The sequence below is a fragment of the Syngnathoides biaculeatus genome, chromosome 17 (assembly GCF_019802595.1).
Source record: "Syngnathoides biaculeatus isolate LvHL_M chromosome 17, ASM1980259v1, whole genome shotgun sequence".
Classification (NCBI taxonomy): Eukaryota; Metazoa; Chordata; class Actinopteri; order Syngnathiformes; family Syngnathidae; genus Syngnathoides; species Syngnathoides biaculeatus.
This window is the reverse complement of record NC_084656.1, coordinates 3,299,614-3,320,575: the sequence shown is the minus strand read 5'-3', so window position 1 is coordinate 3,320,575 and position 20,962 is coordinate 3,299,614. Positions and strand designations below refer to the sequence as shown.

Genomic DNA, 20,962 nt, shown 5'->3' with positions numbered 1-20,962 from the left:
AAAAATGAAAATTTTATATCTGTTTAAATCCTGAAATGTGGTGAAAGGTTGAAAAGCTCAAGGGCGCCGAATACTTTCACAAGGCACTGTATACTTCATTAAAGCAAAAATAAGCAAGGCTACACCCTTTCAAGAGCTTGAAACTAGAGAGAAAATAAGTCCATGTTGTGATGAAGCCCAACATACACTGACTTTGACTTAAACATTAATAGTAGGTCCAAGTATAACTGGGTGGGTACAAATAAATGTTTTTAAAGGAATCTATAAATAAGATTGCACATGCATCATGTGTTGCTCAACTCACAAGTTAAGTTACATAGCAATTATGTAGACAATATTTCAATAAGTATTTGCTGACAAGCAAATGTATGATGCTTTGTCATAGCCTTGTTCTGAACATATTTTTTGACTTTTACGTCTGTGAAATCTTGTAATCCAGTATGCTAATTGAACATGTATCCAAGCGATAGACCAAGAAGTCTGTCCTCTTGATACAATTCCATTTCCTTACTTTGTGCAGGTGCTCGGATCGAGGAGTTCATCTATGACAAACTGGAGAAAAAGCTTCCTTCCAGGACAACCAATGCAGAATTGCTTGGCCAATACATGCTGGATGCTGCCAGTGAATTTGGCCCTGAGACACCGTATGGTCAGTGGAGTTGTTCCTGAAATTATTATTCATGACAAGATTATTTCATCAATACACTTTCACTGTGACTTGGTGCACATCGAGTGACAGCAAAATGCAACTGAACTGGACAATTGCAAATAAATTACAGTGTGTATACGTTATACAGTACATAGGTAGACTATACTGGATTGTTTTTGTATTCATCCACAAACAAACTGCTTGATTGACAACTGAGACTTTCTCGAGTTGCTTTAGCTATATTATACTGATACAAAGAGGAAGCAAGTGTGAAATGAAGTATAGGGTGTGGATATTTTAGAGGCTGTTGACAATGATTTATGGACTGGATTCATGCATTTCAGTGAAAGATACTCTCCACACTTCACTAATTAGCCACTGGTACATATGAAATTATAAATCTAGTGAAGTAATATAATGAAAGACAATTTACAGTTTGTGTGAACTGGCTTCATACTTGGAAAGTTAAGTTTCATTGTGAAAGCTCATGTGACATGACATGGCATTTTTGATTGCCAGTTACATATGCGACATCATGATCCACCCAAGAAATTGTTGCATAAAGATTTCAACTCATATGGACACATGATTTCTGTTATTATAATGTATGTGTGTATATTTTTGTATGTCTAGGCAGTACCCTGATTACAGTCGGAGAGTACCAGAAAAGACTGGGAACAGCTGAGCGGGAGTTCCTTCAAACCTCTGCCACTATGTTCCTCACCCCCTTACGTAATTTCCTGGAAGGAGACTGGAGGACTATATCAGTGAGTGTTACATGCTTCACTTCTTTCTCTCTCTCTCTCTCCTCTCTCTCTCTCTCTCTCTCTCTCTCTCTCTCTCTTCTCTCTCTCTCTCTCTCTCTCTTCTCTCTCTCTCTCTCCTCTCTCTCTCTCTCTCCTCTCTCTCTCTCTCTCTCTCTCTCTCTCTCTCTCTCTCTCTCTCTCTCTCTCTCTCTCTCTCTCTCTCTCTCTCTTATTCACATACCGCCAGTATCGTTTGCACTCATTTTCTCAAAGTTTAAATGTTGTTTGGAGGTTGTAAACAAAGTATATTTCCAGACTAAGTTTCACCTGCCTGTCACAGAAAGAAAGACGACTTCTCGAGAATCGCCGGCTCGATCTTGACATCTGCAAAGCGCGCTTGAAAAAAGCTAAGCAGGCGGAGGCAAAAGCAGCAGTGAGTATAATTATATTTCTATTATAAGGGGTATGTTCATTTTGAAACATGTAAAAAATGGACTTTTCTAATTCTACATTTTGACACAGGAACTGTGTTTGAAGGAGGTGAAAAAAATTTCTCATTTCAGCTATTCATTTCTATTGTGGACCTGTTCATGGTGTACCCCATCAGCTGGGATAGGCTCCAGTCCCCCCCACGACTTTATTGAGAATACTCGGTTCAAAAAGTAGCTAGGTGGATGGATTCTATTCATTCTTCCATTTTCTGTACCGCTTATCCTAACCAGAGTTGTGGGCATGCTGGTGCCAATCTCAGGTAATTCTGCAAGAGGCAGGGTAAAAACTGAACTGGTCATTTGCCAATAGAAGAGTACAGAAAATAGTTGCACTCACATTCAGACTTACAGGCAATTTAGAGTCTTCACTTAACCTAATATACGTGTTTGTGGGGTGTGGGAGGAATACCTGGAGAAAACCCACACAAGCACAGGGAGAACATGCAAACTCCACATAGGTGAGACTGGATTTGAATCCAGGTCCTCAAAAGTGTGAGGCAGATGTGTTAACGAGTTGTCCACTGTGCAGTGTCTTGGATTCTATTGTGATCAATCATTACAAGTCCTTTAATCATTTTCATATTTTAAAAAAAACTTGTAATGATTATGTAGTTCCTGGCACTTTAAGAACTATACATACTGTTTAATTATAATCTGAGATTTTAAAACCACATTGGCTGCAAAGATGCTTGTTTGGTTTTATTTGAGAACAGCACTTGTTTGGATTATTGCCATCTGAATCACTCACTTCGCTCCTAAGACTTCATTTTACTTCATTTTTTTTCTTGGGACAATCTTGTGTGTTTCACCATAGAATTTCTGACGTTACTAAACTAAGGATCACAGGTCTTAGCAGAGCATGAAAGGCGGACGAGGCTGTGCTGATGTTTCACACGTTGCTTTGCCATGGACCCTTCCCACACGGCTTTCCAGCATGATTCCAGTCATGTCTTGTCACAAGCTGCTGCATGTGTTTCACTAAGCAAAGCCTATATTTAAGTTTTATCATGTGATTGAATTTGAACCCTGAATATGAAATATTGCTGGTTTTGACTTGACTTGACTCTTTTAAGACTGGCAGGCGTTATTTAACTTTTTGACACTTTTATCATGTTTTCCTCACGTAGTTATGCTTTTGTTGCACTTGTTTTGTTTCACTAATGTGTGGAAAGGCATGACTTTGCAAATGTTTGTTCCCCGTCTTTGCTGTTGTTTGTAGGCTGCACCTGATTTTCAGGAGACAAGGCCTCGAAATTATGTTCTTTCTGCCAGTGCATCAGCGGTAAGAATCACAAGTAGAACCAGAGACAGACACAGGACACACAGTTTCCATAACACAAAGTAAATAATGACTAAAGTCTTCAGCTTTTGGATAAATTATACCAAATAGAACTGAAAAAATGTTACCGTAACAATGTTTCTGCACGTTTGTGTTTGATATTAGTTAATTTCTGTTTCTTCTTTTTTCCCAGCAACAACTCATAAGGTCCAACACAATTTGCTTTTGGTTGCTGATTAACTGTCACACACACATTAATTATAATATAACACTGCTTGTTGTGGCTGGTTCTTCATCACGTCCTCCTTATGACACTGCACTGACATGACTACTACATTGGATAGACCAAGCAACCCCTACACAAACACATGGCACAACCTAGGAGGGCAGTGGTTAGAAAAAAATGTTTTTGACATCATGTGCATCTTGCAAGACTGGCATCATTTCGCATCACTCGTGTAGGTACTTGCTCTGGTTCCATTTTTATGTGTCACACTGCAGTCAGCTTTTACATCTCTGGCACAGTACATAAAAATAATCTCATGCTATAGCTGAAGATTCTGTTTTAGGTCCGCTCATATTTACTTCCTACCCTTTGGACACATTTTCCAGCCATCCATGCCTTTGTAAACTCCAGATTGGATTATTGAAACTACGTATATCCTCTCTGGTGTCCCACAGAAACCTCTGTGTATCACAAATTGGTTCAAATATCAGATCCCAGGATCAGTACCAATACTTCCTCTATGTACGGATCACACCTGTCCAACGATTATCCTAGCTTCCTGTAAATATTACATAAACATCGAAATACTACCCCTGACATTGAAATTAACTTCTGGTAGTAACAGGAGCAACCAGGTAGTAACCTGGCAACTCTCTAAAATCTCTAACCTCCCTTCATATCAAAGCACCAGACCATAGTCCAAAATTCTCCCATCCTACTCACCTCAACTCTCGCCCATTCCAACACTATGGGTTTAGGTCCTTCAGTCCGAGCTGGCTTTTGCCTGTGGAACTTCATCCCACACCACAACAATAACCTGGATTTTATTTCCTTCTCTCAAAGCCCACCTCGTTAACAGACGCTGTTCTATCTGATTTCGTTACATATATTTCATCACAGATAACACCTATATTGGTTTAAGTTATTCTTTTTTTATATATTTTATGTGCCTTTTAGTATACTGTATATAACAGACATGCTCCTTTATCATGCATATAGTATTTTTTTTCTTCTACGTGACCTTCAAAGTCATGAAAGAACCTGATAAAATGAAATTTATTGTTATTATTAAATTATTAAACCATCTGCAGGGCAGGGAAGATTTGACTATAGACATACTTATTTGTGCTTCTCATCCCACAAATACAAATGGGCCTCATTTAAAGGGGAAATTAACAAGATATATCACAGCTTCTTGATCTATTTTCGTATTTGTGATGCATTTAAAGGATGTTTGTATTAGTTTCTGTTTCCTTTTTTGTTTGTTTTACAACTGAGCCAGTTCCAGAACAACTGGGAGAGTTGGGATATGGAGGCAGAGCCTAGTATATCCGAGCAGAGAGAGGTTGTAAACATGGGCCTTGAGCCTTAGTGCACGTCAACTGTTTTTGTGGAACATGTTTGTAGAAATGTGAACCGTTTTGTGGGTTTAGTCAGCTAGTTAGTTTGGTTACCTACCTTGTCCTACCCTAGGGCACCTGTTGTCACTTTGTTATGAAAGGTTTTCACACACTGACTTAGTTAAAGTCGGGTCAATTTAATCTATACATTGCCTTGCATAGAGAAAACTGAACATCCCGTATTTACATTTTGTAATATAGACATGATTATGACCAGATTCAGGATAAGTTTGTTGAAGAAATGAACAGGACTGTGACTATCGTGTAGCTTTAAATTTTGTTTCATGAAAACCAGTTTTATTATAACTTATTACTGTCCATGTAAATGTAGTCAGTGTAATTTGGAAAAAGATTTTGAAATGCCAAGAAAATTAGATGTTCCAAAAGTTACTTTTATTTCGGTGCCGCAGGCATTTGGTACCTACCTCTTTGTGGATCCGTACTCAAGTACTACACCTTTTAGCGCCATCACTATCACCTTGCAATTTTTGAAAAAAAAAAAACAATGTGATAGAAAAAAGCAATAAACGGTCTGCAACTGTCCCATGTACTGTACATCTTTTGGAGCAGTTCAAAGTCAATTAGCTAATAAAATGAAAAACGAATATTAGTGCAAATAAAATAAACTAATACTCACCAGAAATCTTGATTTGATTTGATTTTTTAAAAAATATATTCTGTGCAGAGTGCTACTGATGTGCTCTGCTCTGTGCAACCAATCCAAGGACAGAAAAATTCTGATATTATTGATATTGCTCGTTGTTTTATTCATCCATCCATCCATCCATCCATTTTCTGTACCCCTAATACTCACAAGGCTGCGGGCGTGTTGAGGCCTAGCCCAACAATTTTCAGGTGAGAGATGGGGTACACCCTGGAGTGGTCGCCAGCTAATCGCAGGCTACTTATAAACAAACAACCATTCGTAGTCACATTCACACTTACAGGCAATTTAGAATCTTCAATCAACCTACCACACATTTCAGAGCACCTGAATAAAACACTTGCTGCCACGGGAAGAACATGCAAACTCCACACGGGTGATGCCAGGATATGAACCCTGGTCCTCAGAACTGTTAGAAATATGTGCTCACCGGTCGTTCACTGTGCCACACCATTGTATTGAAGTGATGAAAAAAAATATTTGAGATGGCAGTTCCATGATTCTTCATATTCATTCTAAAATATTTAAATGTTTACGTTTCTATTTAGTTGACTGAAATGAGAATATATGTTGCGTTCACCATGCCAGACGAGATGGTAGCCTCCCTCCGCCTTCAGGTAGCGGGAATAGAATTTACTTGCACGTGTCCGTAGGCCCACACCAAGGCGATTCTCTCACTGGCTATGGGATTACTCAATTAATAAACAATTCATGTGTACATGGAGCGCGTATGTATCACCCCAGTTAGGTTTTTGTTCTATAGACCTCGATAATTTAATGTCAGTCCCACCGCATTCCAGTTGTATACCCAGGTTCCCAATCCTTGTCTTGTATGCTTCTTCTGTCCTTGTCCTGTCTTATCTTTCCTGTTCTTCCTTCACTGGGTGTACTGGTAAAATTGCAAGTAATATCCTTTTGTCTCTCTCACCTCTCTAGAAGTTCTGTTTGACTGATTGACTCTGATCCTCAATAAAACTTCAATTAAAATACAAAGAAATAACAGAGGGAGCTCAAAAATCTACACTGTGACACAGTAAAACTGTTCTGGTATAAAGGAGATGCAATTCACCATTCTGCTTGATCTAACAGCTGAACAGGACACAGTCAATCAATCAATAAAAGGGACGGGTTCTGACTTTTGTTTGTGGCTATGCACCAAATAACAGTTCACAGTACACACCCTTTTTGGAGTCTTTGGAGCAGGGGTGCTTAATGTGCTGATCACTCAATGTGTCAGTTTTGGTCGATCGTGTGACAGTGTGCCAAAAAAAATAAATAGTCGTCAGGGTGCATGGGAGTTCGCCCAACCAGTATACATGTGTTTCGTGGACTAGGAAAAGGCATTTGACTATGTCCTTTGGGGAGTCCTGTTTAGGGTCCTTCGGAGGTATGGGGTACCAAACCCTCTGAAACGGGCTTTTGCCTCCCTGTACGGCACGTGTCAAAAGGTCCCCATTGCCGGCAGTAAGTCAGGATCGTTTCCGGTGAGTGTTGGACTCCGCGAAGGCTGCCATTTGTTGTAGATTTTGTTCATAACTTTTATTGACAGAATCTCAAGGCGCAGCCGAGGCATTGAGGGGTTTGGGTTAGTGGCCTCAGTATTGCATCTCTGCTCTTTGCGGATGATGTGATTCTGTTGGCTTCATCAAGCCTTGAGCTCCAACTCTGACTGGAGAGATTCACAGCTGAGTGTGAAGCGGCTGCGATGAAAGTCAGCGCCTCCACTTCTGAGACCATGGTCCTCGGTCGGAAAAAGGGTGACATGCCCTCTCCAGGTCGGGGATGAGATCCTGCCCCAAATGGAGGAATTCAATTTTCGCAGGGGTCTTGTTCACGTGTGAGGGAAGAATGGAGCAGGATATCAACAGGTGGATCGATACAGTGTGCAGTGATGCGGGCTTTGTATCGTTCCGTTATGGCAAAGAAGGTGCTCGTCGAAAAATGACGCTCTCACTTTACCAGTTTATCTACTCTCACCTATGGTTATAAGCTTGTAGGTCATGACTGAAACAACAAGATCCCAGATACTAGCTACCAAAATTAGTGTCCTTCACAGGGTGTCGGGCTCTTCCTTAAAGATAGGGTGAGAAGCTCGGTCATCCGGGAGGGGGTCAGAGTTGAGCCGGTGCTCCTCTGCATTGAGAGGAGCTCACTTAGGTGGCTGGGGCATTCCTTCCAGGTGCCTCCCTGGTGAGGTATTCCGGGTAGATCTGACTGGAAAGACCTAGGACACAGTGGAGAGACTACATCTCTCGCCTGGCCTGCGAATGCCTCGGGATCCCTCGGAAGGAGAAGGATGAAGTGGAAAGGGAAGTGTGATCGTCCCTGCTAAAACTACTGCCCTCACAACCTGACCTGGACAAGTGGTCGAAGTTTGGTGGATGGAAATCATTCAATTATAATTCATCCTTAGTCTTTCATCAATCATTCCATGGGGCAATTTGTGTTTGACAGTGTTCATTGCACTGCTGGTCCACACGCTGATTGACAAGTGTAATTTGGTGGCTTGGTCAGTGTGTGCTGCATCCATGAGTAACAATATACTGTCAGTCAATGTATTTCAATGCATGACTTCAGTTGTACAAAAGTTCAAGGAATAACACAAAAAGGGTGTGTTTTATTATCCCTCCCCAAAAAATGCTGGCATTATGAAGTTAAATCTTAACATGGGTAGAGTCTCAGACTGTGGAATGGACCAAAAATAAAAGCATAATAATAATTCATAATTAAGGCTGTACATATAAAAATAAAATATAATATTTTAGGATTTCTTTTTTTTTAAATAACACCTTTGGTACTCAAGATCATAGATCACCCTTATTTTCTCTACCCCATAGTTTCAGATTTGCGAGACGTACATCTTAACGTTGTTAAGATAATGTGGTGTTAAGACTGGCTCTTTGTTTCTGTTCCCTCAGCTCATGAGTGAGGAAGTGGACAAAGTAAGTGAGATTTTCACAGCTAATTTACCCATCAATCCAACACAAAATAAGTGTGTGAGTGTGTGTGTTATATATTATGTATGAAACGTAGTATGCTAACGGTTCCGTCCTTCCTGGTCTTTTCCGCCCGTAGGCAGAGCATGAGCTTCGTGTGGCCCAGACAGAGTTTGACCGACAAGCTGAGGTCACCAGGCTGCTGCTTGAGGGTATCAGCAGCACGCACGTGAGGATGAAATATGAAATCATGATTCTCACACTACTGTATGATGCTAGAAGAAGGGTTAATATTCCATAGCATGAGTGGTCTGTGGTAGAAGAACAGCCATTCCAGGGTCTTGATAATACAGTACAGTGCAATGAGAAAGTTTCTGCCCACCTCCTGATTTCTGCATATCTATCACACACACAGGTTTCAAATAAATCCATCCATCCATTTTCTTTGCCGCCTATCCTCAGGAGGGTCGCGGGGAGTGCTGGAGCCTATCCCAGCTGGCAATGGGCAAGTGGCAGGGTATACCCTGAACTGGTTGCCAGCCAATCGCAGGAGACAAACAGTCACACTCACAATCAGGTTTTAAATCTTCAAACCAATTTTAATATCACTCAGAGACAACCCAAGGAAATACAAAATGCAAGTTTTTTTAAATTTATTTATTTATTTTATTTGTTGAATGAAGAAGTCACTAAAATAGAATCTGTCAGAGAACGTGAAGTAGGCTACAAGATCTCAAGAATCAATGTATCATGCCACGATCCAAAGAAATTCAAGAAGAAATGGGGAAAAAGGTGATTTAAATAAATCAGTCTGGAAAAACTTAGAAAGCCATTTCCAAGGCTTTGAGGCTCCAGCAAACAGCTGTCAGTCATTATCCACAAATGTAGAAAACTGGAAACTGTTCATGACTCTACCACCAGAAAGACACTGGCCAAAAATAGCATCCATGGGAGAGTTCCCAGGTGAAAACCCTTGCCGTCAGCAACTAATACAAGGGCTCATCTCATATTTGCCAAAAGCATCTTGATGATCCTCAAGAGTTTTGGAGAAACATTCTGTGGACCGCCGAGTCAAAAGTCAAGCGTTTTGGAAGGTGTGCGGCCTGAAACATCTGTTGTAAAAATGGTACAGTATTTGATTAAAAAAAGAATATTATGCCAACAGTGATCCCCTAACCTTAGTGAAGCATGGTGGTGGCAGTGTGATGGTCTGGGGCTGTTTCGCTGCCTCAGGACCAGGACAGGTTTGGTTTGGTTTGGTTTGGTTGAAGGAACAATGAATTCTTGTGTGACATCAGGCCATCAGTTCTTGCCCTCAGTCTCAAGCACTCTTGAAACATGCACCTCCATGACCTGAAACGCATCACCACCTCTGAATGGCTTAAAAAAAAAAAAAAAAAAAAAAAGACAAAGTTAATTAAAAGTAAAGTTAGTGTACTATTAATGCTGAGGTCTTCCTGAAATCCGACTACGGCAGTGTGTGCTCCACCTGTTAGGTGCGTTGTTTAAAATACGGGCTAAATGCATGTAAATAATGTGAAGAATTGGCTATAAACATGATCTTTAAACGCAGAATGATACAAAAGGTCTTGATTTTTGTTTTACGCCGACTCAGTCGCTAGTACAACAACAACAAACAACTCACTGTTGTGTGCAAGCAGCATGAGACGTTTAAAAGTGTTTGAATTCGATTATTTCGTCAACAAGGTGTACGTAGATTTCTTGAGGCACCTGCCAGTCTGTGTTTCGGGTGCGAAGGTCCACGTCAACTTCGTCGTAACTCGCCGAATCCTCTCCTTGTGTTGCATTCGTCAACTCAAGTTTGAACATATCTGCTTGAATTACACCTGCATTGGATGTTTTTCAAACACGGGAAGAATAAGAAAATTCTTCCACTTCAGTTCCCATCTCTTCCACAGAGCATTCCATAAAAATTTCTTTTATGTCCTCTAGATCCCACTCGCAGCATGTATGATTGTCTGTGTAGGAAGCCATTGTGTTTACTGGGGTTGTCTTGGCGTGATGTCACACAGCGGCAGCTTCAACAGAGCTTCAGTTTGAAACAGACATCGGAGGCATTCGGATTCCAAAGAAAATGTGGACTTTGGTGCAAATTTATTTCATTCCTGTTGTTTTGAGAATTTAAAAAATATTTTGTTTAAATAAAAAATAGCTACATTTGTGTGATATATAAATAAAATACAGGCCCTCTGCATTAGACCTTTAAGAAATTTAATTGTCAATTGAAAACTGCATTTTGTTTTTCCTAGGGTTATCTCTGAGTGATATTTGATTTGATTATTCAGGAAGGGGCTGAATACTTTTTTACAGCACTGTATGTGTCTTCAGGTTATACGGGGCGTTTATGAATGTTGATATTTCTGTCATAAGAGGCATTTCATCCAGTGTATGAAAAACATATCCTCTAGATACATCAAGAGGTAACGGAGGGACCAAACAGACCATGGCTCTGAAATCATGGATACAATTATTGGAAGTTCATTTCCCTTGTCTAGATCCTCCCCTATCACACAGAAAAATCAGTAAAGAAAATTCAGGAATACATTAATACATAATGCTGTGTCATTGCTTTAGAGTTTCACTGAGAAATTTAATTTTTCTGGATCTTTTTACAAAGTAATCTTTCTCTTCACAGCTGAACCACCAGCGTTGCTTGCAGGATTTTGCAGAAGCTCAGGCCACCTTCTATGCTCAGTGTCATCACTATATGCATGAACTCCAGAGGCAACTCAACAGGTTAGTGTCAAAAGACAATTCAAACCTACTGTTATAATTACGTACAAAGCAATGGCAACACTTCATAGGGGAAATACATTTGCAGATAAATTGCTGCAAATCCTTTTGTACCCAATTTTCATACAGATCTGCTAATGCAGTAAGCGCCCACCATCAGTCTGCTGTCTGTCCCGACCCTGTATCTGCTACATTTCCATCTGGTCCAGATGCACTTGGCACCATAGTGCCCACCTCTTCGAGCAATAAGCCCCAAACATTGGCTATGGAACAAACACAGCTCCCGATTACAGGCACCAGAAAGGCCAAAGTCCTGTATGACTATGATGCTCATGATTCAAGCGAGCTATCCCTGTTGGCTGATGAGGTAAAGTTGCTTGCGACATCTCACAATACGTTCAACACTATATTCAATTTAGACGACTTTGTCCTATCTTTCAAGGCACATAGAATATTGTGTTCTATTGCTATATAAACATGACAACCAACTTCCTTCTTTCAAAAAAAAAAAGTTTGTTGCTACATTTTTCTTTAGTAATTAGTGGTAGCACATTGGTAAGTTATACCAAAAGTCAAAATTGTATAATGCACTTCTGACATCATGGTCCATTTTTATGGGCATTACATTTCTAATGCTTTGGTGAGGAGTGACATCAAACCCTCTGTCGCCTGTGGCACAAAAAAAACACAACCAAAAACAAAACGTTGGACCTAAAACTACGTCTTTAGGATAAGGTGACGTTTTACAAGAAGTAAAATTAACATCTTTAGTATTAAATGGGTCCAAACACTCCCAATCGAAGTTTTTATGAGGCATTTGGGGTTTTGCAATTTTCGCCTTGAAAATGCAAGGGGGTTCATGATGGCAATCTTAATAAAAGTCTGGTGTACAACTCTTTGAAATCAATCTGCCAAACACAAATTTGATCACAGTTTGTTCGTTTTACTGACTTACTTGGAATTACACAACACCCACACAGAATCTTTGCAAATGTGGATAAAGGAATCTTCTGTCTTTTGGCTGCTTGAGACATAATAGAACCATTTTCCAGCATGCAAATGTTTGAATCCTATCAATTCCATCAACAATATATATCATGTCTACACATCCCTGTTCAAATCCCAAGGTTTTTGTAACATATAAAAATTAGGTCAAAATAAAACATTTCAAAACTTTTTTTTTTAATTCTTAAATTCAACCAGGTGGCACGGTGGAGTAGCTTAAAGCTTTGGCCAGAATGTTCTGTAGACCCGGGTTCAATCCCAGCCCCCACATGTGTGGAGTTTGCATGTTCTCCCCGTGTCTGCGTGGGTTTTCTCCGGGCACTCCGGTTTCCTCCCACATCCCAAAAACGTCCAACATTAATTGGACACTAACTTGCCCCTAGGTGTGATTCTGAGTGGAATTCTTTGACTATGTGCCCTGCGATTGGCTGGCAACCAGTTCAGGGTGTACCCTGCCTCCTGCCCGTTGACAGCTCGGATAGGCTCCAGCACCCCCGTAACCCTTGTGAGGATAAGCGGCTAAGAAAATTGATGGATAAATTCAACCTACAAACCACAGCTGTTAAAGTCTAGGCCGAGGGGTCTGATCCGCCCTGCCACATCATTTTATTTGGCCGGCAGAAGCAAATCATATCTACTTCCTTGATTCTTGTGAAATGTGTTGTACGCATGATTTAGCGAGCCATCTCCAGTTCACTATTGCTTAGCGCCAATTTCCCAGGTGTATTTCAATCCATCATTGCTGCTGGTGTGCGTGGGTGCCAAGAGGACAAAGTGAGACTCGCGTTTCCTCACAAGCAGAGTCATCATTTTTCTAACTTTTTTTTTGGGGGGTGGGAGCTACAGTAGCCATGTTCGTTGCTTGACCAAGAAATGCGAGCTGAACGGAATAAAGTTGTCTTGGATCATTGGAAAATGTTACATACTACTGACACATAGCATACTCACAATTATTAGCACTATTAGCACTAGCATTATTACTAGCACTCTTAGCACTAGCATTATTACTAGCACTTCATAAACTTGAGACTATGTACACCTAATTTAACGGGAGATTTTAACGAACTTCAGAACTGCTCCCTCAAAATACATACAATACATACATACTGTCAATAATAGCTACCCCTCCCCCCAATTTTATATATATATATATATATATATATATATATATATTATACACACTGTATAGATAAAGCCATTTTCAATGCAGCCCTATGGGGGCAAAAACCAGTGCAATCTGTAGGCCGGTCCCAATTCCGGATAAATGCAGAGGGTTGCGTCAGGAAGGGCATCCGGCGTAAAAACTGTGCCAAACAAATATGAGCGTTCATCTAAAGAATCCCATACCGGATCGGTCGTGGCCCGGGTTAACAACGCCCGCCCCCGGCACTGCTAACCTGCAGGGCGTCGGTGGAAATTCAGCTACTGTGGGTCGAAGACAAAGAAGAGGAGGAAACCGGATCCAGCGTCAGAAGAAAAAGAGGAATGCACAGAGCCTACAACGGAGTGTAGGGACTTTGAATGTTGGGACTATGACAGGAAAAGCACAGGAGTTGGTTGACATGATGATTAGGAGAAAGGTTGATATTCTGTGCATCCAAGAGAGCAGGTGGAAAGGTAGTAAGGCTAGAAGTTTGGGTGCAGGGTTTAAATTATTCTACCACGGAGTAGATGGGAAGAGAAATGGAGTAGGGGTTATTTTAAAGGAAGAGCTGGCTAAGAATGTCTTGGAGGTGAAAAGAGTATCAGATCGAGTGATGAGACTAAAATTTGAAATTGAGGGTGTTATGTATAATGTAGTTAGCGGCTATGCACCACAGGTAGGATGTGACCTAGAGTTGAAAGAGAAATTCTGGAAGGAACTAGATGAAGTAGTTCTGAGCATCCCAGACAGCGAGAGAGTTGTGATTGGTGCAGATTGTAATGGACATATTGGTAAAGGAAACAGGGGCGATGAAGAAGTGATGGGTAAGTGCGGCATCCAGGAAAGGAACTTTGAAGGGCAGATGGTGGTGGACTTTGCAAAAAGGATGGAGATGGCTGTAGTGAACACTTATTTCCAGAAGAGGGAGGAACATATAGTGACCTACAAGAGCGGAGGTAGAACCACGCAGGTAGATTATATTTTGTGCAGACGATGTAATCTGAAGGAGGTTACTGACTGTAAAGTAGTGGTAGGGGAGAGTGTAGCTCGACAGCATAGGATGGTAGTATGTAGGATGATTCTGGTGGTGGGTAGGAAGATTAAGAAGACAAAGGTAGAGCAGAGAACCATGTGGTGGAAGCTGAAAAAGGAAGAATGTTGTGCAGCCATCCGGAAAGAGGTGAGACAGGCTCTCGATGGACAACCGAAGCTCCCGGAAGACTGGACGACGACAGCCAAGGTGATCAGAGAGACAGGCAGGAGAGTACTTGGTGTGTCATCTGGTAGGAAAGGGGAGAAGGAGACTTGGTGGTGGAACCCCAAAATACAGGGAGTCATACAAGGAAAGAGATTAGCGAAGAAGAAGTGGGATACTGAGAGGACTGAGGAGAGGCGAAAGGAGTACATCGAGATGCGACGTAGGGCAAAGGTAGAGGTGGCAAAGGCTAAACAAGAGGCATATGAAGACATGTACACCAGGTTGGACACGAAAGAAGGAGAAAAGGATCTCTACAGGTTGGCCAGACAGAGGGATAGAGATGGGAAGGATGTGCAGCAGGTCAGGGTGATTAAGGATAGAGATGGAAATGTGTTGACTGGTGCCGGTAGTGTACTAAATAGATGGAAAGAATACTTTGAGAAGTTGATGAATGAAGAAAATGAGAGAGAAGGAAGAGTTGAAGAGGCAAGAGTGAAGGACCAGGAAGTGGAAATGATTACTAAGGGGGAAGTCAGAAAGGCACTACAAAGGATGAAAACTGGAAAGGCAGTTGGTCCTGATGACATACCGGTAGAGGTATGGAAGCAATTTGGAGAGATGGCTGTGGAGTTTTTGACCAACTTATTCAACAGAATACTAGCGGGCGAAAAGATGCCTGAAGAATGGAGGAAAAGTGTTCTAGTTCCCATTTTTAAGAACAAAGGGGATGTTCAGAGCTGTGGGAACTATAGAGGAATAAAGTTGATGAGCCACACAATGAAGTTATGGGAAAGAGTAGTGGAGGCTAGACTCAGGACAGAAGTAAGTATCTGCGAGCAACAGTATGGTTTCATGCCTAGAAAGAGTACCACAGATGCATTATTTGCCTTGAGGATGCTCGTGGAAAAGTACAGAGAAGGTCAGAAGGAGCTACATTGCGTCTTTGTGGATCTAGAGAAAGCCTATGACAGAGTACCAAGAGAGGAACTGTGGTACTGCATGCGTAAGTCTGGTGTGGCAGAGAATATGTTAAAATAGTACAGGACATGTATGATGGCAGCAGAACAATGGTGAGGTGTGCCTTAGGTGTGACAGAGGAATTTAAGGTGGAGGTGGGACTGCATCAGGGATCAGCTCTGAGCCCCTTCCTGTTTGCAGTGGTAATGGATAGGCTGACAGATGAGGTTAGACTGGAATCCCCTTGGACCATGATGTTCGCAGATGATATTGTCATATGCAGTGAAAGCAGGGACAGCAGAGGAACAATTGGAAAGATGGAGACACGCACTGGAAAGGAGAGGAATGAAGATTAGCCGAAGTAAAACAGAATATATGTGCGTGAATGAGAAAAGTGGAGGGGGAAGAGTGAGGCTACAGGGAGAAGAGATAGCGAGGGTCGACGACTTCAAATACTTGGGGTCAACAATACAGAGCAATGGAGAGTGTGGTCAGGAAGTGAAGAAACGGGTCCAAGCAGGTTGGAACAGCTGGCGAAAGGTGTCTGGTGTGTTATGTGACAGAAGAGTGTCTGCTAGGATGAAGGGCAAAGTTTACAAAACAGTGGTGAGGCCGGCCATGATGTACGGATTAGAGACAGTGGCACTGAAGAAACAACAGGAATCTGAACTGGAGGTGGCAGAAATGAAGATGTTGAGGTTCTCGCTCGGAGTGACCAGGTTGGATAGGATTAGAAATGAGCTCATTAGAGGGACAGCCAAAGCTGGATGTTTTGGAGACAAGATTCGAGAGAGCAGACTTCGATGGTTTGGACATGTTCAGAGGCGAGAGATTGAGTATATTGGTAGAAGGATGCTGAGGATGGAGCTCCCAGGCAAAAGAACGAGAGGAAGACCAAAGAGAAGGTTTATGGATGTGATGAGGGAAGACATGAGGGCAGTTGGGGTTAGAGAGGAAGATGCAGGAGATAGGCTAAGATGGCAAAAGATGACACGCTGTGGCGACCCCTAACGGGACAAGCCGAAAGGAAAAGAAGATAGATAAAGCCATTTTCCTGCATACGTCTATTCATCTATTTTCTTCCACTTATCTGAGGTTGGGGTTGCAAGGGAAAGTTGCTTTAGCAGGGAAGCCCCGACTTCCCTCACCCCAGCCACTTCAGCTGCACTCCCAGAGGGATACGGAGGCTTTCTCAGGCCAGCTGGGACACGGTCCCTCCAGCATATCATGGGTTGTGCCCGGGGTCTGAAGGAGTTCAAATACCTCAGGGTCTTGTTCACAAGTGAGGAAAGAATGGAACATGAGATCGACAGACCGGTCGGTGCAGAATCTGCAGTGATGCGGACTTTGTATCGGTCTGTTGTGGTAAAGAAAGAACTAAACCGAAAGACGAATCTCTCAATTTACCAGTCAATCTACGTTCCTACCCTCACCTATGGTCACAGGCTGTGGGTCGTGACGGAAAGAACAAGATCCCAGATACAAGGGGCAGGAATTAGTTTTCTCCACAGGGTGTCCGGGCTCTCCCTTAGCGATAGGGTGAGAAGGTTGGCCATCCAGGAAGGGGCTCAGTGTCAAGCCACTGCTCCTCTGCATTGAGAGGAGTCAAATGAGGTGGCTCCGGCATCTGATCTGGAGGCCTCCCTGGTGAGGAGTTCTCTCTGTCTCACTGGGAGGAAAAATTTACAGTCATAGAAAATCGTGAGTAGGCAAGGATTGTGCAAATAAACGAGTTACGTCCAGGGGGGAAAAAAAACATGGCTTATGGGTGAATTTGCGCTTGGTGAACTACGGATGTGCGAGGTTCAAAGTATAACACAATACTGTTGGAATGATGGAAGTGTTTTGAGGTGGAAGAATCAGGGTAATGGTGTAACTCCAGTAATTATCAGTGCTATACGAGTACAACTAGTAGTAATGCATGAAGCCCCAGCTTCAGCTATTGTTATGTGAACAAATCACTGCCCAAGTGGAGTTCAGTTGTATTTAAAGTGTTTGTAATGTCTAATCTAACTGCATATTATTGCAGTGGCATAATAATACATTACAGTCCCATTTTTGATGAATTGGGGATACTAAACTGTTATTTTGGTTTTGGTCATTCTAGTGGTACTTGATGTAAAAGGTTTGAGAACCACTGGTGTTACTCATTCAAACTCTTTGAATCTTATTTCCATGTTGCATTATTACTTTAATGAATGAGAAGATAATTTTTCCAATGGTTGTATTTCAGATTATTACTGTCTACACCGTACCTGGCATGGACCCTGATTGGTTGGTTGGAGAACGAGGCAACGAAAAGGGAAAGGTCCCCGTTACCTACCTTGAACTACTGAGTTAATGTACCCTATAACATTACAAACATCAAAAAATGCTTTCTACTCTCACTCTGTTTATTAATGTAGTGCATTTAGTTCATGACTAATGCTTTGGCTGCATGACTATTCAAAACACATTCCATGAATAGAAAGGAGGCAATTTAATTTTTCCCTTAAGCACCACTTTCAGCTCACTTGGAATGTTAACTGGGGATATTTTCAGGTTTTAGCAAGCAGACATTGCTTTGGTAATGAAATTTAAATGTTCAAAATTTTCATTTCAGGGACAAGTCGTAACATTATTTAACAGTAACATTTGTGTGATTTTTTTTTTTTTTTAAAACTAGGTTTACTGCATCTGACAACTATAGCTTAACACTAAAATTTACTCTTTTCCACCTGTACATGTCAGTCTGTCTGTCTATCTTATCTAATCTACCCACCTACCTACTTATCAACCTACCTAGTGTTTCAAACATTTTTATTGTCATAACATCTTATCCCTTCAAGTTGAAGTTCAAGTGATATTGGGAGATAATTATGTCGATATGGCAGATGGGAGGAACAAATATATATTTGTTGAGTGTCAAGACCGTTGTGAGGAGAGGCAAACTCTCAAGAATGATTAACAGCAATACAACAGTTTACGGCGGCATAGTGGATCAGCTGGTAAAGCGTTGGCTTCACAATTATGAGGTTGCGGGTTCAATCCCGGACCTGCCCGTGTGGAGTTTGCATGTTCTCCCCGAGCCTGCATGGGTTTTCTCTGCACATTCCTGTTTACTCCCTCATCCCAAAAACATGCAACATTAACTGGACACTCTAAATTGCCGCTAGGTGTGATTGTGAGTGCGGCTGTTTGTCTCGATGTGCCCTGCGATTGGCTGGCAACCAGTTCAGGGTGTACCCCGCTTCCTGCCCTTTGACAGCTGGGATAGGCTCCAGCACTCCCCACGACCCTTTGAGGATCAGCAGCTAAGAAAATGGATGGATGGATGGATGGATGGATGCGTGGACAGACAACAGTTTACATTGTAAAGCAATTAGTCAACACATTCTAATGTGACATTAGGAGACATGTCAGAAATGTTCCAGGACTGGGTCCACAAAAGATATCTTTCACAATTTCAACTAAAAGTTTTCATGGATTCAGGCACACTTTTCCAGTTGTTTCTACCCCCAGCTTTATGCACTCCTGGTAGGTTTCTTTCAGGATCCTCCACAGCTCATTCGCGGCCATCTCGATATCATCCACGTCTTCAAAAAATGGGTCACCCTGTAATCCTTTGAGTGTAGGAAAGATGGAGAAAATAATTCCATGGAGCCAGGCGAGGTGACAAAGGCGTTTGGAGCAGCACAGCAATGTTCTTGGCCTGACTGCCGGATGCGCAGGACATTGTAAATAGATGCGCTCTCGTGGTGATGCAGCCGTGAGTTGTCCTGCCACAACTCTGGCTTTTTCAAACCTGATGGACAAAGCAAACGCCACCGGAACTCTTTGTAAATGCCATGGCTGATAGTCTGGATATTTAAGAGGGAAATGTAGTTTGGGGTTCAAAATATATCTTTTGTAAGACCAGTCCATGTCATTTTCTAACACACTAGATTGAGCACTGTTATGAAGGTATAGAAATGAAAGCTGAAAATCTAATAAAATATTTAATGTGCATAAGATGGTGACTGCACCCTGCCCATTTCAACATTTTAAGTAAAAAAAATTTTAAAGTGAGCTGTACTTGTTTATTGTTGACTGTGATGGGTTCATGTGCAAAAGTGGTATCTTAGAATTGATGTGAAAATATATGTGCTGACAGAGTAATGTTACATTTTCATGAATTACATGACTTCCCCAAATTAGTCACATAATTTCAGTATGCGCGGGCAGTTACTGCATATGTGACATGACAACAGGCATGTTTGTGTGTGCACGTACGTTCGCATTCAATGGAGAATTCAGATAGTTTCATTCTGCTTTTTTTTTTTTTTTTTTTTAAATTGAATGTGTAATGTCAAATACCCAAACTAGTTATTGCACTTACTGTTAACCCAGCTTTGTCTGGCTTAGAGCGCAATAAACTTGCATGTGTGGAACCGCAACAACAGTGTATCCTCTTGATTTTGAATATTTTTGGCACAGTGTGACCATTTGAAATGTCTTAAATTTCTGGAATTCACTATAAAATGTGTTCTATGGGCAATGTGGAAAACCTGAATTGGTTGCTCAGTTGATTAAAAAACATTTTCAACTTGGCTGTGAAGAGATTTGCAATTGGTCTCTATATATATATATATATATATATATATATATTATATATATATATATATATATATATATGCTAACGAAGCATCCATTGTGATTGATTAATTTTTTGAAGTGGTTTAATAGCAGCCACATTCAAGGGTTTGGGACGCTTGCCTGGCTGAAGTGAGCAATTGCTTACACTGGTCAACCACATCTATTGTATGACTTTTAGCGCATTTAACAGTGTTGATGTGCTAAATTCAAATATGTTGGTTTTGCTCAATGAGATGAACATTTTGAACTTGTACCACTATGACCATAATTATAGAAGCATCTTTGAGTATGAAGAAAAGTGGACAAATCAGAATCTTTCTTAAAGTATAGGTTAGCTCCAAAACATTCTTTTTCCGTACCACTTATCCTCAGTAGAAAACACTGATATTGGGATAAGAATTATTCAAATATTAAATATTTAACAGGTATCATAACATAATAGTGTGTGGGTTTTCTGAATAATGACCACTAATATGTACTTTCAACAGATTTTCAAGAACCATTTTGATATTTAGCAATTTATGTCAGTTTAACTGTCCTTAAGTTAACTTAGGTATGAAATGCACTATGTAAATAAATGTACTTTTTGTGTGACAGCTCCTGTAGTGTCTTAAAACTTGGGGATTGCGCGATCTGAAGTGAGCCGACTCACCGCCATACCATTCCTCACCAGAAATGTTTGAGCCCAACTCATCAGTTGTCAGTGAAGAATTAGGTTATTAGATATTTGCAATTATTACAAAAATTTAGCAGTAATATAACAGCAAATCCAGACTTCCATCAGATTCTGGGAAGCCCAACATTGGCCTGATTAAAATTTCCACGAGTCCTTCCCTTTTACATGTATTTATGATAAAAATGGAATTTAAAAAAAACATTTGTAATTTTTTTTTTTTTTA

General features: G+C 41.1%; 1 protein-coding gene across 2 annotated transcripts in view; it reads left to right on the top strand.

The window, feature by feature from the left end:
- Positions 1–17,823, top strand: part of sh3glb2b (SH3-domain GRB2-like endophilin B2b) — a 30,994-nt gene extending 13,171 nt beyond the window's left edge. The window contains exons 3-11 of one of the 2 annotated variants that reach the window (XM_061801221.1): positions 521–649; positions 1,283–1,416; positions 1,736–1,828; positions 3,106–3,168; positions 8,374–8,397; positions 8,531–8,620; positions 11,048–11,148; positions 11,275–11,512; positions 17,683–17,823. In XM_061801221.1, the coding sequence (XP_061657205.1) occupies positions 521–649; positions 1,283–1,416; positions 1,736–1,828; positions 3,106–3,168; positions 8,374–8,397; positions 8,531–8,620; positions 11,048–11,148; positions 11,275–11,512; positions 17,683–17,790 (980 nt within the window). In that variant the 3' untranslated portion in view covers positions 17,791–17,823. The remainder of the gene's footprint in view (positions 1–520; positions 650–1,282; positions 1,417–1,735; positions 1,829–3,105; positions 3,169–8,373; positions 8,398–8,530; positions 8,621–11,047; positions 11,149–11,274; positions 11,513–17,682) is intronic. The other variant, XM_061801222.1, reaches the window with a different exon arrangement.
- Positions 17,824–20,962: the final 3,139 nt, after the last annotated feature.